The sequence below is a fragment of the Manduca sexta genome, chromosome 9 (genome assembly GCF_014839805.1).
Source record: "Manduca sexta isolate Smith_Timp_Sample1 chromosome 9, JHU_Msex_v1.0, whole genome shotgun sequence".
NCBI classification, from domain to species: Eukaryota; Metazoa; Arthropoda; class Insecta; order Lepidoptera; family Sphingidae; genus Manduca; species Manduca sexta.
Window position 1 is genome coordinate 9,698,024 of NC_051123.1, and position 21,130 is coordinate 9,719,153.

The window sequence follows — 21,130 nt, forward strand, 5'->3', positions numbered from 1 at the left end:
AGGACTTAAAGACAATATACTGTAAAACTGATAGTAAAAGTAAAACGACTGGCGAGTTACAATGTGGTCAACGAGATTGCAAGAGAAGTCATTACTCACTTCTTTCTGCAAGTTTTATTTTCCTAAAAGGCTTGGTGTATTAATATTTATTGTCATAATCATCAGGTGATTCGTTTGTTTGTATGAACTATTTACTTAGTATGTACTTAATTGTTTTATGATTTCTTATGTTTACGCGAATGTTAGACATTAAAATAAAACTATTTTCTGGATGTCACGGAGCGAACTACGAAGGCTTCGAAGTCTTCGAAACGTCCGGAGAAACTTATAGTATAAAAACCGCGATAGAATCCACAAAATAGTTTATTTTAAAATATCAAACTTCTAAAAGTTTGATCGATTTCGCGATTCGAATTCCACAATTCCCAGACTATGCCGCGCTGTAATAATTTAATAATAAAATCAGTCCTGTATTATATACTGTCTACTACTCCTGAGAGAGGTTAGGACTTAGTTCACCACGCTGGCCTAATGCGCATTGGTAGATTTCACATACCCTCAAAATTCCTATAGAGAACTTCTCAGGTATGCAGGTTTCCTCACGATGTTTTCCTTCACCGTTAAAGCGAGCGATAATTCACAAAGAATACATACATAACTTTAGAAAAGTCAGAGGTGTGTGCCCTTGGGATTGGAACTTGCGGACATTCGTCTCGGTAGTCCATTCCACAACCAATTAGGCTATCGCCGCTGCTAATAATTTAATACTTAATACTTACTTATAATGATTTTCGACGAATACGATAACTACCTCTCTCCAAAATCGTAAGGATTAATCTAAACCGAATTATGAGCTCTATAACTAAGTTTGCTAGCTTGTGCGCAAATGTCGTTTATTACATATGTACATAATAGGTACATATATCAACAACTAATGCAATGGATATCAATTTACAATATACGCCGGAGAATTCGATACACAGCGCGTAGTGTCACATTACGATTAACTTTTTGTTCGAACACTAGACAATACGATCGGATTATGTAAATGTGTAATGAAAACGATTTACGCGCGTCATTCTACGTTTAAATGTTTTGTGTTTATATTTTTATTGAACCTTTGTGACATCTTTAACGTTTTTTTTTTATATTTTATGTCAAATTATCAAAATATTTTTTTGTTTTATCTGCGATTTGTAGGTTAGATGATTTATAAATATTTAGTCAAATTGAATATATAACATCAAAATTGTATTGTGATATGTAGACTTACTATATAGATTACTCGCGACTGGCCAAACTGCATGGACAGTGAGCATTATATTCAAGTATATAGAAGTCATGATATTTGTATTTTGTATATTATATTATATTTTCTTTTCGATAATTTATATTTTGATGTATGACAGAACATCAATCACTATTTTAACATGATAGCTATCTCACCGATAACTTGAAATACACATTATAATCATTCACAATATCTTTATAAACTTTTGATAGTATTTCTACTTAGTGCTTACCATTTGGTAGTCGACGAAGTTTATCATCAGGCGAACGACATGTCCTTTGTAAAAATAATAAGCCTGTTTTAGATGTGTTCCATCGTTAATTCAAATTCAAAATTAGAATACAATACCCGATCCTATACTCTGATAATATTATCGATGCGCGTGCCACACCATAAACACGTTATCGTCACGTTTTTTATCGATATAATTATGATAATCGATACTCAATAAATTTAATGACGGAAGATGCCAATGCTTGTATCCTTAATTTTTATTATTGTGATTTTTTATTTGGCTAGTATTTTTTTATTAAGTAAAGTATGTCGCATGAAACGAAAAATATCGCAAATATAATGAAATTTTCTAAAAATCTGAAATCACAATATTGTCTTTTAATAATTTATGAAACACCATTGGTTAGTTATAGGTTTTTTTTAAGTTAGCCAACTTAAACATTAGTGTTTAATGAGCTCATACAACATCCTTTATTATTTGAAGACAACACCCCAACCAAATAAAATGTATGTAACGTCATATTTTTGCGTTGCGCCTGCGCATCCTTTGATATGTTTACCGAACTATTTCTTTTAAGTTAAGAGACGTTTAGTGCATAAAAATAATTTGCATTATTTTATTTTTTCGCGTAAAGAAAGCCCACTCACTCACGGAATATTTTCATAAGTATGGAGGCACCAACATTCAATTACACAAAGTCATTACAGCTCACACGCTAAAGGTTTAGTCACACAGCCGCACAGGGATTAGACAGTGACAGGGCAGTGAGCATCAAAAAACACAATTTATGTGGTATCGTATACGTCTAATCTTGAGTTTAGTACGTACTTTTTAATATTTATATCTTGGCTTGTTTATTCAGGTCAATGTACAATACAATGCCAACTTAATGTCGAATTAATGAGAATGTGCCTCTACGGTCGCCCGAATTGTGCTTATACTCCTAGACATAGCCTGACTGAATGCAATAGAGTTTATAATTTAAGTCATGTACTTATCTAATAACACAGTGGTTCATTTTGAAAAGATAATTTCCGTCTCCCATTAGCATATAATCTACTACCGACCCGCCCCGGCTTCGCACGGGTGCAATGCTGATACTAAATACACTACGGAAAAACTGTGAACGTTGTATATAAAAACATAGCGGCCCGCTCTGGCTTCGCACGGGTATAACATAACAAAATAACATTATTTCTCCACTATTTAATGGATGTTATTATTATTGAATCACTCTATCTATTAAAAAAAACCGCATCAAAATCCGTTGCGTAGTTTTAAAGATTGAAGCACACATAGGGACAAAGAAAGCGACTTTGTTTTATACTATGTAGTGATTAATTGCTGTGCTTACTTGCCTGACTTCAATTGCTCGGCCCTGACACGGGACCTACACGGCTGTATGCGACTGAATCTTTGCCTCGTCATTACCTTAATTGTAAAAATTAATCCATTCTTTTCCTTGACTGACTCGTTAGTTAAACCAAGTGATTAGGATACTTCTGATCACATAGAGATTGTTCCACATGACTTCCTTAATGTCTGACGTCCATCATGTCAAGTAACGCACAGTGACTTTTGGAATGATAAGCGACTAAAAACACCATTAAACGTCAGTGTTGGTCACGCTAGTCATTCCATTGCAAACGCGTAGAGACGGCACTATTATGATACTGATGTGCGTTAGACATTTTCTACTAGGATGGGTAGTCTGTCTTAATACTTTTGCCGGTGGTTGGGTACATTTTATATCCGCCTGGACAGCGATCATCGCGCACAAGGTTAAAACCCGCCATAGTGGCCCACGTAAGTGAGTTGCGTTCCGGAATCAGCCTGTGTAGATCCGGTTCCAACAGCATAGTTGTGTCGACTGTCGAGGGGTAATCATCTCTCGTCAATCGACATTCTATTGGACCCCACTCCACTTGAATCAGGTGCAGTGGGGTCACTTTGCTGTACAAGTATAACAAAAATTTTAATAATATACATACTTTTACTTATGAAGAAGCCCTGGTGTATACACTTTTTTCCTAATGCTTTACCTAATGAAGCAACTTTCAAACGTTTATAAAAATAAACATTTCTTATACATACGCAATGATTAGAGCATCTCTCACACTTTCCTCAAATAAACTCTTGTAATTAGTTGGAGAACACATTGTTGCGCGCAAATTCATTAGCATTTTGCTCTTCGTCTCACACTTATGAGTTTTGATCAAACTTTCACTCAGATACAATTTTATAGCGATTTTCTTTGAAATCGCGGCAAAACATCCAGATTACGGTTTTAGTTTTTTGCAGAACTAATCGAATTTGGCAGATTAAACGGAAATCGTGGCAAAAAGTGTAGATGCATGGATAATTTGTTAATGCACTTTTACTTTATGTTATAAAGTTTTTATCAAATACAGTTTAGATAAACATTTTAAATGGAAAAGGACAATGTATTTAATTAAATGAGATTAAATACATAACAGATCATTTATCTGAAATCAATACACTGTTTCCGTAGTCTAATGACAGTATCTATGGTCTGATAATTAGCAGTAGCATTGGTTCATTTTTCTGATTAATATGAAGACTTGGCTTTGGCCTTATTTAAATAATATTAACAAGGAAATAATACGAAGACTTGGCTTAGGCCTTGTATTGAATCTCATTGAAAGCACTATTAATGACGAGGCTGTATGGGCTAGAACCCTTTGCCTTCCCAATAATAAAGGGAAAATCAAAATTAAAAAAAAATATATATCTGGTTCCTGGAATATATGCGCGTCTACATACCTTATAAGGTAGACGGTCTAGCAGTGGCGAAGGGTTTATTTAACCAGATTCCTGCCGGCTTCCCTTTATGTAGAATTTCTGTAGAATCTAATTATTATCAGAACGATTTGTAGACCGCATTAATGCATAATAATACCTATATGTTATGTCGGGTGCCCATTATGAAAATTTTACTTTTCGTCACTGCGAGCTAGTTCTTACCACTAACGATTTTAGCAATGAAAGCAGCAAAGCCAAGCCGCTATCTACCAAGCAGTTTGAAGTAAAGATATACTGTTTTACTTATAAACTTGTTTTAGCGTTAAGAGGTGGTTAAGAACTGCTTAAATGATTGTCAAAAACATCACCGGTTCCTAGTTTAAACCTTATTAATAGCAAGATGGCGGGTTTAGACTAACAGCTGATCGAGTAAATTTGTGTTTTAACTAAGCATAGCGAAATTTTTATAAGTAAGATTGATAAAATCGTTCAAAATAATAATTCAGCGTTAAACAAAACATCAGTAATAAAAACCACTGTAAATATAACAACCCTTTGTTTTTACAGAAAATTATGACAAATTACACGGTCCGAAAATTCCCGCCTAATGGACGGTCAAGATGTCATAGTTGCCCTTGAATGTACGCTTGTTGCATACACAATGCATAGTGAATCATTATTTTTTATAGTGAATTGTTCTAACAGACTGACGTGTTACACTGAAGTGTAGATCCTGATGTAGTGTCTAGTATTGAGGAAGGAACGGTTAGCTTGGTGCGTCTGATGTGTGTATAGTCAAAATATTGTGAGTGACAATAAGGATCTGTGGCATAGCATCTATAGCAGTGAATGTCTATGGAATAACCGAAAATGAGTTTGAGGTAAATCTGTATTGATTTATTTATTAGCACAGACTTTGATTGATTTTTGTAATAGTATTTGATTCACAGAGAATGTGTTTTATGTATTTAGGAATGAGTTTCACATAAGATATGAGAAATGTATTAAAATTATTCCACTTTAAGCCAAAATTCAACCACCAAAAAATCTCAGATTTGCAAAAATAAATCATTAAAGCGAAAAAAAAATGTTCACGCGATTAGAAATTCCATTTTATAAGTAAATTGATAATTTACCACTTTTCCTAACAAAAACAAGAATGTTTAAGATGTTTTTAAATTTCCAACCACAAATCAGTTTTTATAGCTGAGGTCAAAGTATTATTGCGGAAATACTTTAATTCTGAAATGATACTAACAATCGAGACCTCATTATTGGTTCGCGGCATCCAAAGAAAGTGAATTTGTAACAAAAACTAATCGAAACTTTCATTTTCGTTTTGTGCTGGACTGTAATCTATAGTGAAAAAGTAATGTTTTGTAAACGCAGTTGAAAATAGGCAAAGAATTGCGCCCCATTGTGCCTTACATTTTTTAATAATTGTTCTTGTTTCATATGAACTCTTTGTTACTTGGAGTGTATGAATGGAACGTTTTTTCAACTCCGTTTGTTTTGAATGGGATTCGAATTTCGAATGCAGAAGTCAACAGAATCGGTTTAAAAATACTCTAGAATTATCATCAACCTACTTCATAAAAATTTAAATCTAAAAGGACGACTATGTTATGTTGCCTTCATTAATTAATTATCTTATTAATAATATAAATGAGAAAGTTTGTGGAAATGTTTGGATGTTTGTTAGAAGTAAACTCAGACCCAACTGAATAGATTTTTATGAAATATGGCATACGGATAGACTATGGCCTGGATTAGCATATAGGCTACTTTTTTACCCGGTAATTTGCTCTCATTGGAAATAATGTTTTTTTTAATTAGATTTTTTTAAATAGTTTACCATTGGCATCGTACAGCGTTATTCGCTGTAGCGAATACAGTATATTATGGACTTTGTAGGGGAAAAGCAATTCACGTGTGCAAAGCCGCGAGCAACACGTAATATTATTCTAAAAATAAAAATAATGAACAAAAAAATCGCGCGTCGATGCGTCCACAAAACATTTGAACAGATGCCTTGACCAATTTAATCGTAAATTTTGTCGTTATCCGATGATAGAGTTCCCATCCGTGTACAAAGAACTTTTTTGTGGTCATGCCGCATTGTTGCCGCTCAAACGTAAATATACCTATTACAAGTTTAATCGTTCTTTTATGATAAATGGGCATTGATTGAACATTATACACTTTATGAAGCTCGTAATAAGTTATTTATATGTATGATAGACTTATGAATAGTTAATATCGTCAAGAACATTATAATCTAATTATAATCCTTAAAAATAATTTAAGCGACAGTGTACTTTAAAACAAATAAACATAGCTCAAAGGCGTTTAGAATATAATTTATCGTTGAATCGTTGACACTGGCAGATGCATAAACCGCGCGTGGCCAAAGAAAGAAAAAAATGTTTAAATATTTTGGCGCGAAAACTTACATAACCTCAACTTCGTAGAAAATGTAGTCGAAAATAGGTCGTCGTAAGAACAGTTGCCGCGATCACATCACACGGGACCCGGCGGCTTCCTCACACGTTCAAGCGTGAAATATCAAAATCATGCGCATTATGCAACAAAGACGTGCCGTGTGCGCGCATCCTTATTGTGTACACTCGGACACGATATGGAAGACGTCGTGTTAGATCAGGAAGATTCAGTTTTGATTATGTAATTTTAGTTTTGTGTCATAAGTTATTGATGTACTTATAGGAGGTATTGAGTGTGGCACAAGGTGCAAAATATTGAATACCGATGTTTTTTTTTGTTTTTTTTTTAATTCGACATTTTTTTTAAACACATACGATTTCTTTATTTATTGTTTTGCTGTTTAGATATTGATTTTTAAGGGATATATCTTGCGTAAAAGCAGTTTTATAATACAACCTGACTAATGCGGAAGTTAAATAAAATCTATCTTGTACAGAAATATTTATAAAGATTGCCAAGATTTAAAAAAAACACGCAAACTTTTTAGTTGTAAAATAATTTGTTTTGCGTCTATGTCATCTCTCACTTGATGAAAGATAAATTATTATTTAAATTCCTTATAGTAAAAACATACGGCTGCCACTGTACATCGCAAAAACAGAGCTAAGCTGCACATTAGCCTGTGGGAACGGACCACACGAGAGACGCCATCTTGTAATCATTTGCGTACACTTTGACACTTCCTGAAGCAGTAGATACGCTTATAACTTTTGTTACTTGTGTAATGAGAAGGAAATAGTTGTTGTTTGGTGAAGTACGCCTCAATATTCTATGAAAGGCGTTTTAGGTATTGATTATGTTGTAATAAATAATAAATTAAGTTTCTTTAAATAATCGAGAAATTCGTACTGGGTTTACAATTAATGCCAAGAGTAAAAATTACTTATATTCCGTTTTTAGAAAATAAATAAACAGTAGGACATAAATAGGAAATTTCTTGTTTTACCAAAGTTCATAAACTTGAAGTTTACATTCGTGTCCACTAACTTTCTTATTTTGGTCAATGTTAACTCAATTTGAAAAATTTACTTTGTTACTCTAATTTTTCTATACTTGTCATTGGTCTGGCCCGTGTTTGGCGAGTTCGTGCTAATTTTCTATAACGATTGTTAAAAATGGAAAACTATGTTTGCATCCCTTTTATGTTGTTTGAAAAATGAATATGTTAGAAAAGGACGGAGAGATGTGAAGTGGCTGAATAGTCGTTTGCTATTGTGGTTATGGACTGTATTTAAATGAAAATTATTTGTCGGTTTTTCGATAGAGTACTGACCAAGACAGATACCTATAAGGAATTATTGATTACGTAAAATAAATAACTATACCAACAAAATAAGATTAACAACAATAAAAAAAAATTGAACTAACAAAAAATATTTAACAACAAATAAAATACGTCTCTAATCTCTTTGCCTCTAACCGCATTCGAAATTCAAAGTGATAAAGAAGTTGAACTGTAGGGTTAGGCCGTAAACAACTGTGTAACATCGGGTGCGGGCATTTTACGCCCGTGAGAGCCTGAGAGCGCGCTCTCACGCGAGCGTATACACGGCCTTATTTCTTATCAAGCGTGACTTGAATTGAGGTATTTTATTCATATTTTATAATGCGATATTTATTTATGGATACTTGCAGCTTTTTAAATTTGTTGAGGATTATTTTTCGCTTCTTTGTGAAAGTTTATTGATGGATTTGTAATGTATCGTCGTATTACGAGGTGTAATAGGGACTAGGGTGAATTAATGCAACACTTTTTTTTTCTCCCGCAGTAAAAATCCATGTTATGGTAGGATTCTGGAACCTGGGGAGCGGAAGAATAGTTATGTCGGACTCACCGGCCTTCTCCAATTATACCTTCATACCGACTAAAACCTGCGGTGACCTGCTTCTGTGCACGTGAAACGGTTCCGGGGGACCGAGAGTACTTCCGAATTCCCTGGAACCGTCTCAACATAATGCTGCTTCGAGCCTCATTTCTTTTGGGGCTCAGAGGTTCCCTTCCTTTGGCATCATTTGTTGAAATGAAGCCGCGTATTCCTTGCTATGCGGCTACGGCTCCCGATAGCCACCTTTTAGTCGAGTGAATGCAACACTAAGTAAATATCACAAGTTTGATTTTTGAATAACAGAGTTAAATGATAGATGTAGTCGTTGAGTCTCTATTTGACCTTCTTATCTCGTGTATTTTTGTAATCCATGGAGTGTGCAGGAGAGCCATGGTATAAGTGCGGCCAGTTCTGAGATCGGAGACCGCTCAAACACACAATAGCGACTTGTCCAAGACAAGCGAAACTCCGATTACTTCCCAAACTTCGCCATAATTTTCCTAACCTTCAACTGAAATTGCATACTTTTAAACGAAATAAATTCTTTTTTCAATTGATTAGTTCTTCATTTGTTACATAGGAATACACCACGACAATTGCATTTCTTTGTGTTTACTTCGTCAACCATAACAATACAGCATCGAAGCAATACAGTAACTGCTGACGAAACGAAACCTTGCAATAAGAATGTCAAATCACGGTCAACGAACTTGTATACGTCATTTGTTACGAAATGTTGAATGCATTTGGATCAATGTTTACGGTGTCAAATGGTGGAATGTTGGTTCAAATGTTTGTATATTGGTGGGAAAGCGCATGTTACGTGTAATATTAATATTAAAAGGGATTTTTTTTATTGATTATCTACACAGTATCCTTATAATGAACTTTATTTCTGAATATTTACCTGTCTGTGTAAGGTTTAGGATGAAAATATATTGTGGGATACCTTGATATGCGCCAAACCCTTATAAACATTCATGTTTTATATTTGTGGTCGAGTCACTCAGAGCAAGCAACAATTATATACTTAAATTTTTTTTTAATCAGGAAGTTGGCGGTTCATTTTACCAAAATAGATGCATATGAATGACTACGTTATGTTGCACATCATGGCTATAATATGTAAGGTTAATGTTAAACATGTTGATCGTCATATAGCGTCTGATATATCTTAACAGTTCTAAATTCGAAATACATGCATTTTCTGTACATATCAAATAAGCGTTAGACAAACTATCTACCTTACCTCTATAATTATAAATTTCAGACTGCAATGTCTGATGAAGTGGGTGTCGATAGTTTGAGCGAACGATTATCAACTACTTTCTCGACATGATATAAAGTAAAAGTAGAGGAACTTGCCGTGTGCGGCCGACACTCACACCGTGCCGTGCCGCGCCGTGGCGGTTAATTAAGCCTATTGAAAAAATATTTTTTGGCTTAAAGGTGTTCAAAACGACCTCATTTATAGGACCTCCTATAGAGGCTTAGTACTACATGTGACTATGGAACAGTAGTGTGATGTATGTAATGGAATATAATGTTCGTGAGCGAGATAAAGGAGCGAAGAGTGACAGACGAAGTTTGGGAATGACGTATAAAAGACTTTAGACTGAAAAATCAAAGAAGCAATTTATTTGAAACCTAGTATGGTAAAGGAAAACATCGTGAGGAAACCTGCATACCTGAGAAGTTCTTTATAGGAATTATGAGGGTGTGTGCCTACCAATCCGCACTAGGCCAGCGTGTTGCAATAAGGCCTCTCAGTAGTAGAGGAGGCCCGTGCTCAGCAGTCAGATAGTATATAATACAGGGCTGATATTATAAGTAATAATACAAAGGAAGTCTACCAATCGGCACTAGGGTAGCTTGTTGGAATAAGACCTAATCCCTCTCAGTAGTAGAGGCCCTTGCCCAGCAGTGAGACAATATATAATACAGGGCTGATATCATCAGCACAAAGCCTTCGCTTCGGTGTAACAGACGGTGCATTTATTAAGTACACTCATGAGACGTAATCGGTTTCAGCCAATCTCAAAAGAGATCTCGTTTCGTCGATTATAATCATCAACACGAACGCTGAAACTTTACTTTCCAACAAACATGTCAGAAATCAATGTTAATTATAAAAATATTGGTTGACGTTTTGAATCTTATGCCGCAGTCAATAAAAAATACTTTTAATTAGTCTTGTTTTTATCTTTGTTGAATTAATCGATGTGTAAAAGGGAAAAAACAGTGAATCAATTATATATAGGCAATAATAACAAACTTCGAGTATAGTATTTGACTTTGTCGAGTTAGTAAAAAAAAAACAAATTGTTTAGTATTCGTTTTGTGAAGTAAGGAAGAATAAGTAATATTATACTAGATATAGCATATTTGAAGTATAGTAGTTAAAAAAAAAAATAGTATTCGTTTACTATTAATAAATAATGTAGGTATTAAGAAGAATATCATTTGTTTAATTTCTCATTAATTATTTTAACTGTTCTATCGCATACTTTGTCTAGTGTTAGTAAATAATCTTTGGATTGGCTGATTTTGAGGCAATAATTATCAATGGACTAACTGATCTTGGGGCTATAATATTCTCTGTGGGTTTTTCTAATTTCCCCAGGATTGCATTCTCAGAAGGGTTTGACAGGCAAAACTAATAAAAACTAATATTGCATAGCCTTAATCAGATTGAATAAGGGCGTGTCGAAAAACGCTCTTTAATTTTTAACCGACGTCAAAAAAGGAGGAGGTTCTCAATTCGACTGTATGTTTTTTTTATTTATTAATAAGTTCACTTCGCACGTCCGTGATATAAAAGTGTGTTATAATAATAAACTAGTTAGTATAGTTCTTGTATTTTCACTTTTAATATATTCGCGTTCAATCTTCATTATCATGACTCGTTATAACGTAAAGCCACGGCCACAATGTTATTAACATGATATAAATTTTACTATGGTTCGAATTTAAACTTTGCCTAGGGTTTAAAGCAGTATGGTACGGGCAAGCCAGCATAATTGTGGGTGTCTATGCCTCGCGCGGGTGTTTATGGCCTTTCCGCGCTGGCAACACCGATGACAGGAAGGACGGACGGGTGCCATATTGGACTTGACTTCGAGACCACCGAACGTAACCATCATTATAGTTTTTGTCTTCTGTATTTACCTTATGTTAAATATACAGTCCTCTATACTAAAAACTGGTTTGATATCTCAATAGTGGGATCTATCATGAGGTGAAATGTCTAAATTTGCCCATGTAGAGCAGAAATATCATTATTTGACACACGTCCCCGATCTTCTATTACAAAGAAATATATTATATTGTATATATGTAGTAGATCTGTGCTCTATTGTTAATCATAATTAATTTAAATTTGCCTAATTATCACTATTCAACAATGGCGATATTCTACAGCTCATGAGCTAATACATTTCAGAACTACTTTGAACGTTAAAAATTGTCACACATGTCAAAACCATTAATTCAATGCGACAGACAAAGTTAACATTACCTTTCATTTTCACATTCACACGAATATGTAGTATGGACGATATTCTATCTCAGAGGCAAAGTTAAGTTGGCACCACACACAATAAGGGTATTGTATGGTGTTCCCAGGTTGATATCTCCGTGATTTCCAGAGACTAGAAAGTCGCCTTTCTTGTGAAGATTTCTGATTTGGATCTTAGTGCAGCGTTTAGTAACGAATACTTCCTAAACAATCATTTCCTAAGTTTTTTTATTTGTTTTTTATACATATAACTTTCTAGACAGCTATGATTGGCCTCAAATAAATGTACATGTACAGAAAGACGTTTCATATTATTTACTTTGTAATTCATATTTATAATCTTTACCATCGATATATATGTGTTACGTACTAGATTTGGCATTCCGAACTTTCAATGTGTTCAACTGAATTGAACTGCAATCCATTCAAATTGACTTTAGTATGGTTAATATTGACAGCTCGTGGTTGTGTATGGAGTGGCGCTTATGATATAAGAACTCGAGTCTCAGTGTAAACCTGGATTTAAATAAAAAATATTAGTCAAATAAGCAAAATTATTTGTTGTTCAAGAGAATAAATAGGTTCTGAAGTTACATTTTGGTTGCAATTTTAGTTCAAATTTTGAACAAATAGTTTATATGGACGTTCATGTCTATAGAATGTACGTCCATGGTCTTTACCCATTGTTTTAATACTAACTGCATATAAAAATAATAATATAACACTGTCACCGCTTTCGATCTAGACGGCTAAGTATTTATTTTGAATGTTATCACAGTAAATCAACATTTTATCTTTTTCAAACATAGATTCCTAATTAAAAAAAACACGAGACGTTACTGTGCACGTAGCTTTATAATTATCACAGAAATCTCGCTGCCTCGGATGAAATTATAACAGAATTAATTGGCGAATTAATTACTCGTAAATTATAATAAACATCAATCTTTGTGTTAGCAAAATATTAGCTTAAAAAGTGTTTTTTATAAATTAATGGACGTTCTCTTCGGTTGTCATGTGTTTATGTTTTTAGTAAGGGTCTTTAGCAATACAATTAATACCTGATTTCTTATGTTTACGCGAATGTTAGACAATGAAGGGACACTATTTACGGATTTAGTCGCGGTTATTTATATTATTTCCCCGACGTTTGGAAGACTGCAGCCTATCCGCCCCGTGACCATGAAGGCTGCAAAGTCTTCAAAACTTCAGTAGAAAATAATAATATAAATAACCGCGAATAAATTCGTAAATAGTTTTATTTCAATAATTAATACCTGTAGAATAACGCACCTAAGCATGTAATTATTTTTTGTATTATCGCTGCACATTTTTTATTAACTTTGATCGACTTTTTAATTATTCATTGCTACATATATCGGAGTCATGACAGTAATCGTTTACCATCTTGTGTAAACTGACTGTTTTATATTAATAAAATAGTTACGTGTGTTCAAAATAGACTCATAGATATGTAGAGAGGACATAACTTGCCTATGAAATAATAGTTAAAAAAAAAGCTTATCTTTATCCGATGATATTATAATAGTATGTGTCACGTGGTAGTATTCATAAAATATGTTATTCAACCTCAGTACAATTTAAACTCAATTTTCTTAAATATACCTTAATATTGTTTTGTTCCACACATGATCTCAGCACACGTCTTGTAAACCTTGGTTCAATAAGAAACCTTTTATAGTGTCCATTTCTAGGTCATTGGCTATACTCAGTAACGAAAGTGGAAGGTAATTAACATTTCTTCCGAGTCGTTAAGGTAATAGTGTACAGACCCTGGCCTTGAGGGGGGACGAAGTTACACGGAAATAGCTTCTCGTCCGGGGTATCAGAATTTTGGGGTTAATTGGGATTACTTTGTAAAAAGAATTTTAATTTCAAACTGGCTTTACGAATTCTTTAAAAAAGTACAAATATTTTTTTAAAGTTCAAAAATAGAATTTCCTTACCATTTGATGCAATAGCGTGCAATAATTCCTACATACGCAGTAATTTAAAATTCGAACAGCCTCGTCTAATCACACAATTATTAAAACAAATAAAAATCTAAACGAAAAGCCGGACATGTTATTTGTAATTATGAGAAAGAGCATTGTCGCAGTGAAAACATTGGGACATTGTGCATGTGAACGATCTGGAGATAGTTTGATGTTGATTGTTTCCGCTTACAACTGTTGTATTTAATTACGTATTTCCTGCTTTAATTCTAAGACCGTTGTTACGTCGTTTATCTTAAGGTAGCATAATTGCGAAGCGCTACGTGCAATGCTCTGCGGTCGTCAGTTTTGAGCTTGATAATTTCTAGTTATTGCGTAGTAAAGCGCTTGGACACTGTTGCTTGGCATTAATATGTAGACAATATGTTTGAGCCAAATAAACCAGATTTATGAGAGCTCTGCCATCTTGTCTAGAATCAAAAATGAACAAGTATTTAAGTGGTAAGGATCTCAGTACATAATATGATTCCTGTAGATGTTTATTGAAACATCGCGGGCTTTCATTAAAATGATTATACACAACCATTGCAGAAAGATTCCCAAAGAAGAAACAATGATTATATAACTTTCTATTATATTACACAATACAATATAATTCATAAAATTCTAACCCGAATTATATAATAAGTATTTCGGGCATGTATTTAGTTAATATCCGTATAATTATTTTATCAGAGGTCTCTCCGCCTGTTTCAACAGCTCACCTAGTTTCAGACCTCGGAAATGCGCTATATATTATGTAAAATTATTTCTCACGGCAAAGAATACTATTGTTTTAAAACTCTGAAGAATATCTTATGGTGTAAGTTGAAAGAGATTCGAGGTTTCATATCTTTGTATTAATGAGGTTTTTTTGGAGTACCGGCCTCGCTATCCACACCTGGGGAAACTTACAATTGAGGTACTGGAATCCCTCTGCTGCAGGGTCCTGGAGGAAAGTTGGGAGGGGATAGCTGGGAAGGACGTGTGGGGAAGGATAAGAGAAACCTCGTAGGATGGGAGAAGGGGAGAAGGCCAGGAAATGTTCGTGAGCCTTTATAGGCAATGTGAATTGGCAACCATGAGGTATACACACCTAACTGTGTGCCTAGAGCTGCGATAAATGTCCCTCAGTGCATGAGCGTGGAGATCGAGCGCACAAGAGTTGCCTCGAGGGGGATGAAGTAATATTTCATATTATTCTACTGTGTAATAATCACTACATAGTATAAAACAAAGTCGCTTTCTCTGTCCCTATGTCCCTTTGTATGCTTAAATCTTTAAAACCACGCAACGGATTTTGATGCGGTTTTTTTAATAGATAGAGTGATTTAAGAGGAAGGTTTATGTGTATAACATCCATTAAATAGTGGAGAAATACTGTTATTTTGTTATGTTATACCCGTGCGAAGCCAGAGCGGGCCGCTATGTTTTTATATACAACGTTCACAGTTTTTCTGTAGTGTATTTAGTATCAGCATTGCACCCGTGCGAAGCCGGGGCGGGGCGCTAGTTATTGTTAATACACTGAAAGATCATATGTAGCGGTTCACCAAAAGATTTTAACACGATTAAGACTCATGAAAATACTAGGAGCAATATATCATAAATAATTTGAACGTTTTTTAATACAATCCGCCATCTTTTATAACTCAAACAATGTCCGAAGAGATGCTGATTAGTAATCTTATGTAGGAAGCGCACACTTTTTACATTTGTCACACGCACACTGTATTGTTTCAACTAGTTTTTACATTACATCAGTTCTCTGAGGTTATTAAGGCTTTCTCCCTAACATTTCAACATTTTATTCACACATGACATTACCAATTCAATAAAATGTTGTCAAAACTGGTTTGACATGCAATTATTCTGGTTTTACATTTGATGTCTTTTGAAATGGTAGTCAATTTCGGTAAAATTCAATGGTATTCGATGTTTTAATGGCCGGTCAACAACCTGAATCAAACGACACTGGCCACTACATAAAAAGATAAAAATAAAATTTTAACATAAAATAGGTTTTAATGTTTTTATTAAATTAACTAAGCAATGTTCATCTTGTTTAAGTGATATTGTTGTACAAATTATCTCAATTTACAGATATTTCGGCCATGGATCTCGTTTAGCCATAGTCGGCCTGATACACGTCGCCCTTTTATTTTCAACCACAATACGGACTCTTTATTAAACCAATCACAGTCATTAAATAAAAAGTCGGTAATTTTTCAAATTTGGAACATCACCAAAAATAAAACTTTATCGTTCAATAATACATTTTGGTGCTATTTTCGTGAACCTACTTATTTCCGAAAATAAGAGAAAGTGAGTGAAAGTGGACACGATAACTCAGTGAATAACACTAAAGTTATATTCTAAACATTATTGATTCGAATTGATTTGAATTAGTTCGCTAATGATCGGTAAATATCGATTTACAGTGTAGAGATGATAAATAATCCATTAGTGTGGGCTAGTCTATTCTAAGATACAACTCTATTGAGTTCAGGCTTTATCCGTATTTAATTATCCATTAAAGTTCTTGTGGGGTCTTCTGTTGTGAATAATACGTTATTAAATGGAGTTTCTATAGAGGTCATAACTTCTATTGCAATTATATTAATTGCTTAATATTGAGAGACAATGTCATTTATAAACACAACTTTATGTATATAAAACCTACCTGATTCTTCAGTTTGTAATTGTTGTTTTATTAACATATTCTTTGGATTACCAGATAAAATATGGGTTTAAATTAATATGTGTCAATATTTTTTATTACTTAACTGAATTTGAACTGAAGTTAGTTTTATATTAAAGATAAAAATAATGAAGTATACTTAATAATTCTATATTTCCTATTGTTACAGAATAACAATGACGGTTAAAAAAACCGCCCGGAGCGGCGGTCTGGCCGCTCTAGTCGCGAGACAGAAACTGCACAGCAATCAGCAGCTAGACATCTTGACCATTGCCAAACCCACGTCGCTGCAGGCGTACAACATAATAGTCGGCTTCAACGAGAAAGACCAGCTGCAACTCCTAACAAAAGACGATGCTGATGACGACAAAAAACTGATTAAAGATTACACAGAACTGAAGCCGGCCAAATGCGAAGTCATATCCATAGACGATATAAACAACTGCGTCAACATAGAGAATTATCCGAACTGCGAAAACATTCTAGTCTTTTACGTGACCAAAAACATAAACAAGGAAGCCGTTGCGTTGAAGTTTGAGAACGAACAGGATTTTAAAAGGATATATTTCACGTACAAATATTTTAAAATGCGAAACCGTTTGACGAAGAACACTAGCAATTATTCAAGCAGCGAGAGTTTGTTTTCGAAGAAGAAAACTTATGATATATTTAAAAATAGGAAGAATAGTGTTGAAGATTACAGTATTTATGATAAGGAACGTCATGATTACGACCTTATGCACACAACAGACAGTGATGGAGTGACACACATATCAGTACAGCAGAAGCATTTGAATTCGCGGTTTAATCAACCCATGAGTCTGATTGGTATTAAAGGAGACTTAAACAACACTGACGAGATAGACAGTATCATCTACACCGATGTAGATATACCTGCTAAGCCTGATAGAAAAAAACTATTTAACAAAAAGTCGAAAGCACCTCAACCGCCGTCTTTGAAGGAACAGCCTAAGGTTCTAAAAGGCGAATTTGTTAGGGTAAATGTGGACAGAGCTCCAGATGTTATTCCAAAAGATAACAAACTAAACAAAGTGCCAGATATCCTAATATTCAGAGACACGAAACCAAAAAGATTAAGTCCGCCGAGTAGTCTCTGGTCTGCTAGCAATAAAGGTGAGATTTTTTTGTTATTTATAAATTAGCAACAGATATTCAATCGATATTTTTTTATATCTTATGTTCTTGTTGTCATATAAGTATCTCGGTTTGCTTTCTTTATGCTTTATTTTTTTTATCGTCATTGAGAAAAACAGGAGAAATTGTATGAATACTCCTGCTACTTATTCATAGAACTACGAAAGTACATATGTGTTGGGTAATAGATAGGTATGAAAATGAATTCGTTTTTAATACTGGTGTTGATTTATTAATTTTGTCAGGTAACAGCTCAAATTTGGTAAGCGTAATAGATTGTTTTCTAAACTGTTCAATTGATAAGGATTTGGATTATAAGGAATCTGAAAACTAGATTTCGATGTTATTTAAAAAAAAGTCTATCTGTGCAGTAACGTAAATCCCTTTTATTTTATATGACGTACAAAAATGTTGGAACACAAAAGTGTACAGGCGATTTGAAGTATTGAATTTGTTCACCTACTTATGTGACACTACATTAACTACGCAAAGAGAACGCATCAACCGAACTGATTCTAAGTAAAGATTGCAACACGCATCTCAAGTTTTATAACACGAGACCGCAAGATATGCGGAAACCTGCGCAACCGCGTTACGCGCATGTAACTAATCGTGAAAAGCAATTCGCACGTTTACCAAACACTATAGTAACTGATATTTATTGTAATCTTCAATATTAATTAGTGTGCCGTGACGTTCCGTATTTCGGTCTTCCAAGTTTTTTTTATTGCTTTGAATAGCTAGACAAGCTTGCTGTTCGACCTCAGCACTGAGAGGGTTGTGGGCAGCTATCTTAGTGCAACAAGATACCCCGGGACCGTCCCGTATGCGTCGAAAAAGACCATTGCGTGTTTTTGACGGTATGCCGGTGTAGTGTATATATGTTAGGGACTCCGTCAGATGCTCGCTCGGATGGTTCTATACTCCCGACATTGGGCTGTCAGACCGGTGAATCCAACATAACCATTACACTCACTTCCCAACTGGTGGTAGGGACTATGCGTTTTTTTTCCCGAAAAAAAAAAGTACAGTGAGGTAATTTTACCATATCCGTATATAAACAAAAATACATGTTTATGATACTGCTATTTATAAGTTTAATTAATTTTTATTGGCATTTTTATGACAGTTTTAATATTCTTCCTCGATCGGCCTTACAGGCCGAATTAATATTATAATAAATAGGCGCGGTACATTGCTTGAATTGTATGACGTCAGACAAATCAGTCGAATATAAACTACCATATAATAGGGATGTCATACGAAATAATAATTTATTAGAACTAATAGAAATAGATACATTATGTGTCGGAACCGATTCGCCTTATCGTGACAGCTCTAACAGAGAAAGAAATATATTCAGATTATAAAATAGAGTCCCCAAAAGCTGTCTGTATGTGATCGATTTTCTCAAAATCTACTGAACGGATTTTTAAGCAATTTGGTATGGAGATAGTTTAAGACCCTGGGAAGGTTATAGACTACTTTCTATCCCGGGAAAATATATAGCGGGACTTTTATCCCGGAAAACTCTTTCACGCGTGCGAAGCCGCGAGCTAGTACGGTTAATAAACTTAAGAGAGTTTTATATGAATTTTGAAAAGGATTGTACATTCTGCCTAATCGTATGATTCTAGCATGAGGTAAATTAACTTACCTTATTTTAAAAATCTACCACGAAATGAGAATAGTCTTAACTGACACAAGTATAGAAATAACAACTTCATATTGAGTTTCAGCTTCTTTTAATAAGTACCTAATATAATTATTCAATCAACTCTATTAGAGTATACATAATGATATTATCCTTTTGATAATGATATTAACCTTATCTATATATTATATAAAAATGGATCTCTATTTCCCTTGGTCACGCCATCACGCGTGAACGGCTGGACCGATTTCACTATTTTTTTTTGTTGTGTTTTTTTATTGTCAGGAGAAGGTTCTTATGAATGAAAAAATTCAAAAAATTGCGCGGTAAATTAGAAAATTTAAGAAAACTTAACGAAAATATTATTTTATATAACTGTCAATTGTTTGAAATAACTGTCAGCGATTGACAGAATGCGCGCTGCAAATTCATAGTTAAGACGGGACAACGTCTGTCGGGTCAACTAGTAATATTATAAACACCTTTGCAAACACGGATATAACGGGCGAGTGTTATAAATCTCAATTAATTATCTAATTTCAACACAGTCAATTCATCTTTTATTACTCCGAGGTTTAAAAAATGTTATCGCATTATATGAAAGAGGTTTCATCTCTGATTGAAAGATTAAAGCGTTGGAACTGAGATGTTTTTATAGGAAGTTGAATTATGTAATTTATAACCTAAAATAAAAGTCATAAAGACTACTATTACAAAAGTAATTACAATGATTACAATCTTCAGACACCATTGTTTAACTAAGCTCATTAGAGAAGTGACATTACATTAGAGATGTGCTCAACATCAAAGGATCTTAATAGTGGGTCATTAGTGTCGTTTTAATTAATTCACGTTGCTAGGATCCAGGATGTCGAGCTCGCCTGACAATTGTTTGATTTAATGAGTTGGCAGCCATTGACTACAAATCACCTAATCACTTTGAACTAAGAGGCTTTCGTCAGTTAATCGATGCGCGTCGTAAAGCGAATTGTTGTTAAAATGTAACTAAGCCAAGGCCAAGATGGACCATCGCTCGGTTTGCGTAACCCAGGTCATTCACTTTAGCGACGAAATTCTTTAATGATTTTAGACAATACCGTTTTGTTTGTGCTTTTGGAATTTTGAGGTTAGGATAGGTCAAGAAGTGAGGTTATGATAATAAGTTCGTTGAAAGTGTACTAATTAGTCTTTCTGATAATTTTAAATTGTTACCTTTACGTATTTTATTTGGATTTACTAAAGAATTAAACTTATGTTGTTAGTTGCTCAAATATTGTTATAACAGTTTTACTTATTTTACAATTACTTTTTAGGTATTCTTAAAAGTTGAATATTAAAATATGCATTAATCATTAATTTATTTTCGATTTATATTCATTAAAGAATTATTTTCTTTAACGAATTCTTAAATCTTCGTACGTAGGAATTATTTTATTCTTGTCCAACAACAATACCTTTACAATACGTATTTCCCAGAAGTCGTGAAGGTATT

The 21,130-nt window shown here is 34.1% G+C and overlaps 1 protein-coding gene across 2 annotated transcripts in view; it reads left to right on the plus strand.

Annotated features, from left to right (window-relative positions):
• Positions 1-21,130, plus strand: part of LOC115449516 — a 92,333-nt gene that overhangs the window by 52,965 nt on the left and 18,238 nt on the right. The window contains exons 1-2 of one of the 2 annotated variants that reach the window (XM_037436795.1): positions 4,990-5,170; positions 16,999-17,963. In XM_037436795.1, the coding sequence (XP_037292692.1) occupies positions 5,160-5,170; positions 16,999-17,963 (976 nt within the window). In that variant the 5' untranslated portion in view covers positions 4,990-5,159. Of the gene's footprint in view, positions 1-4,989; positions 5,171-16,998; positions 17,964-21,130 lie in introns of those variants that run through there. The other variant, XM_037436796.1, reaches the window with a different exon arrangement.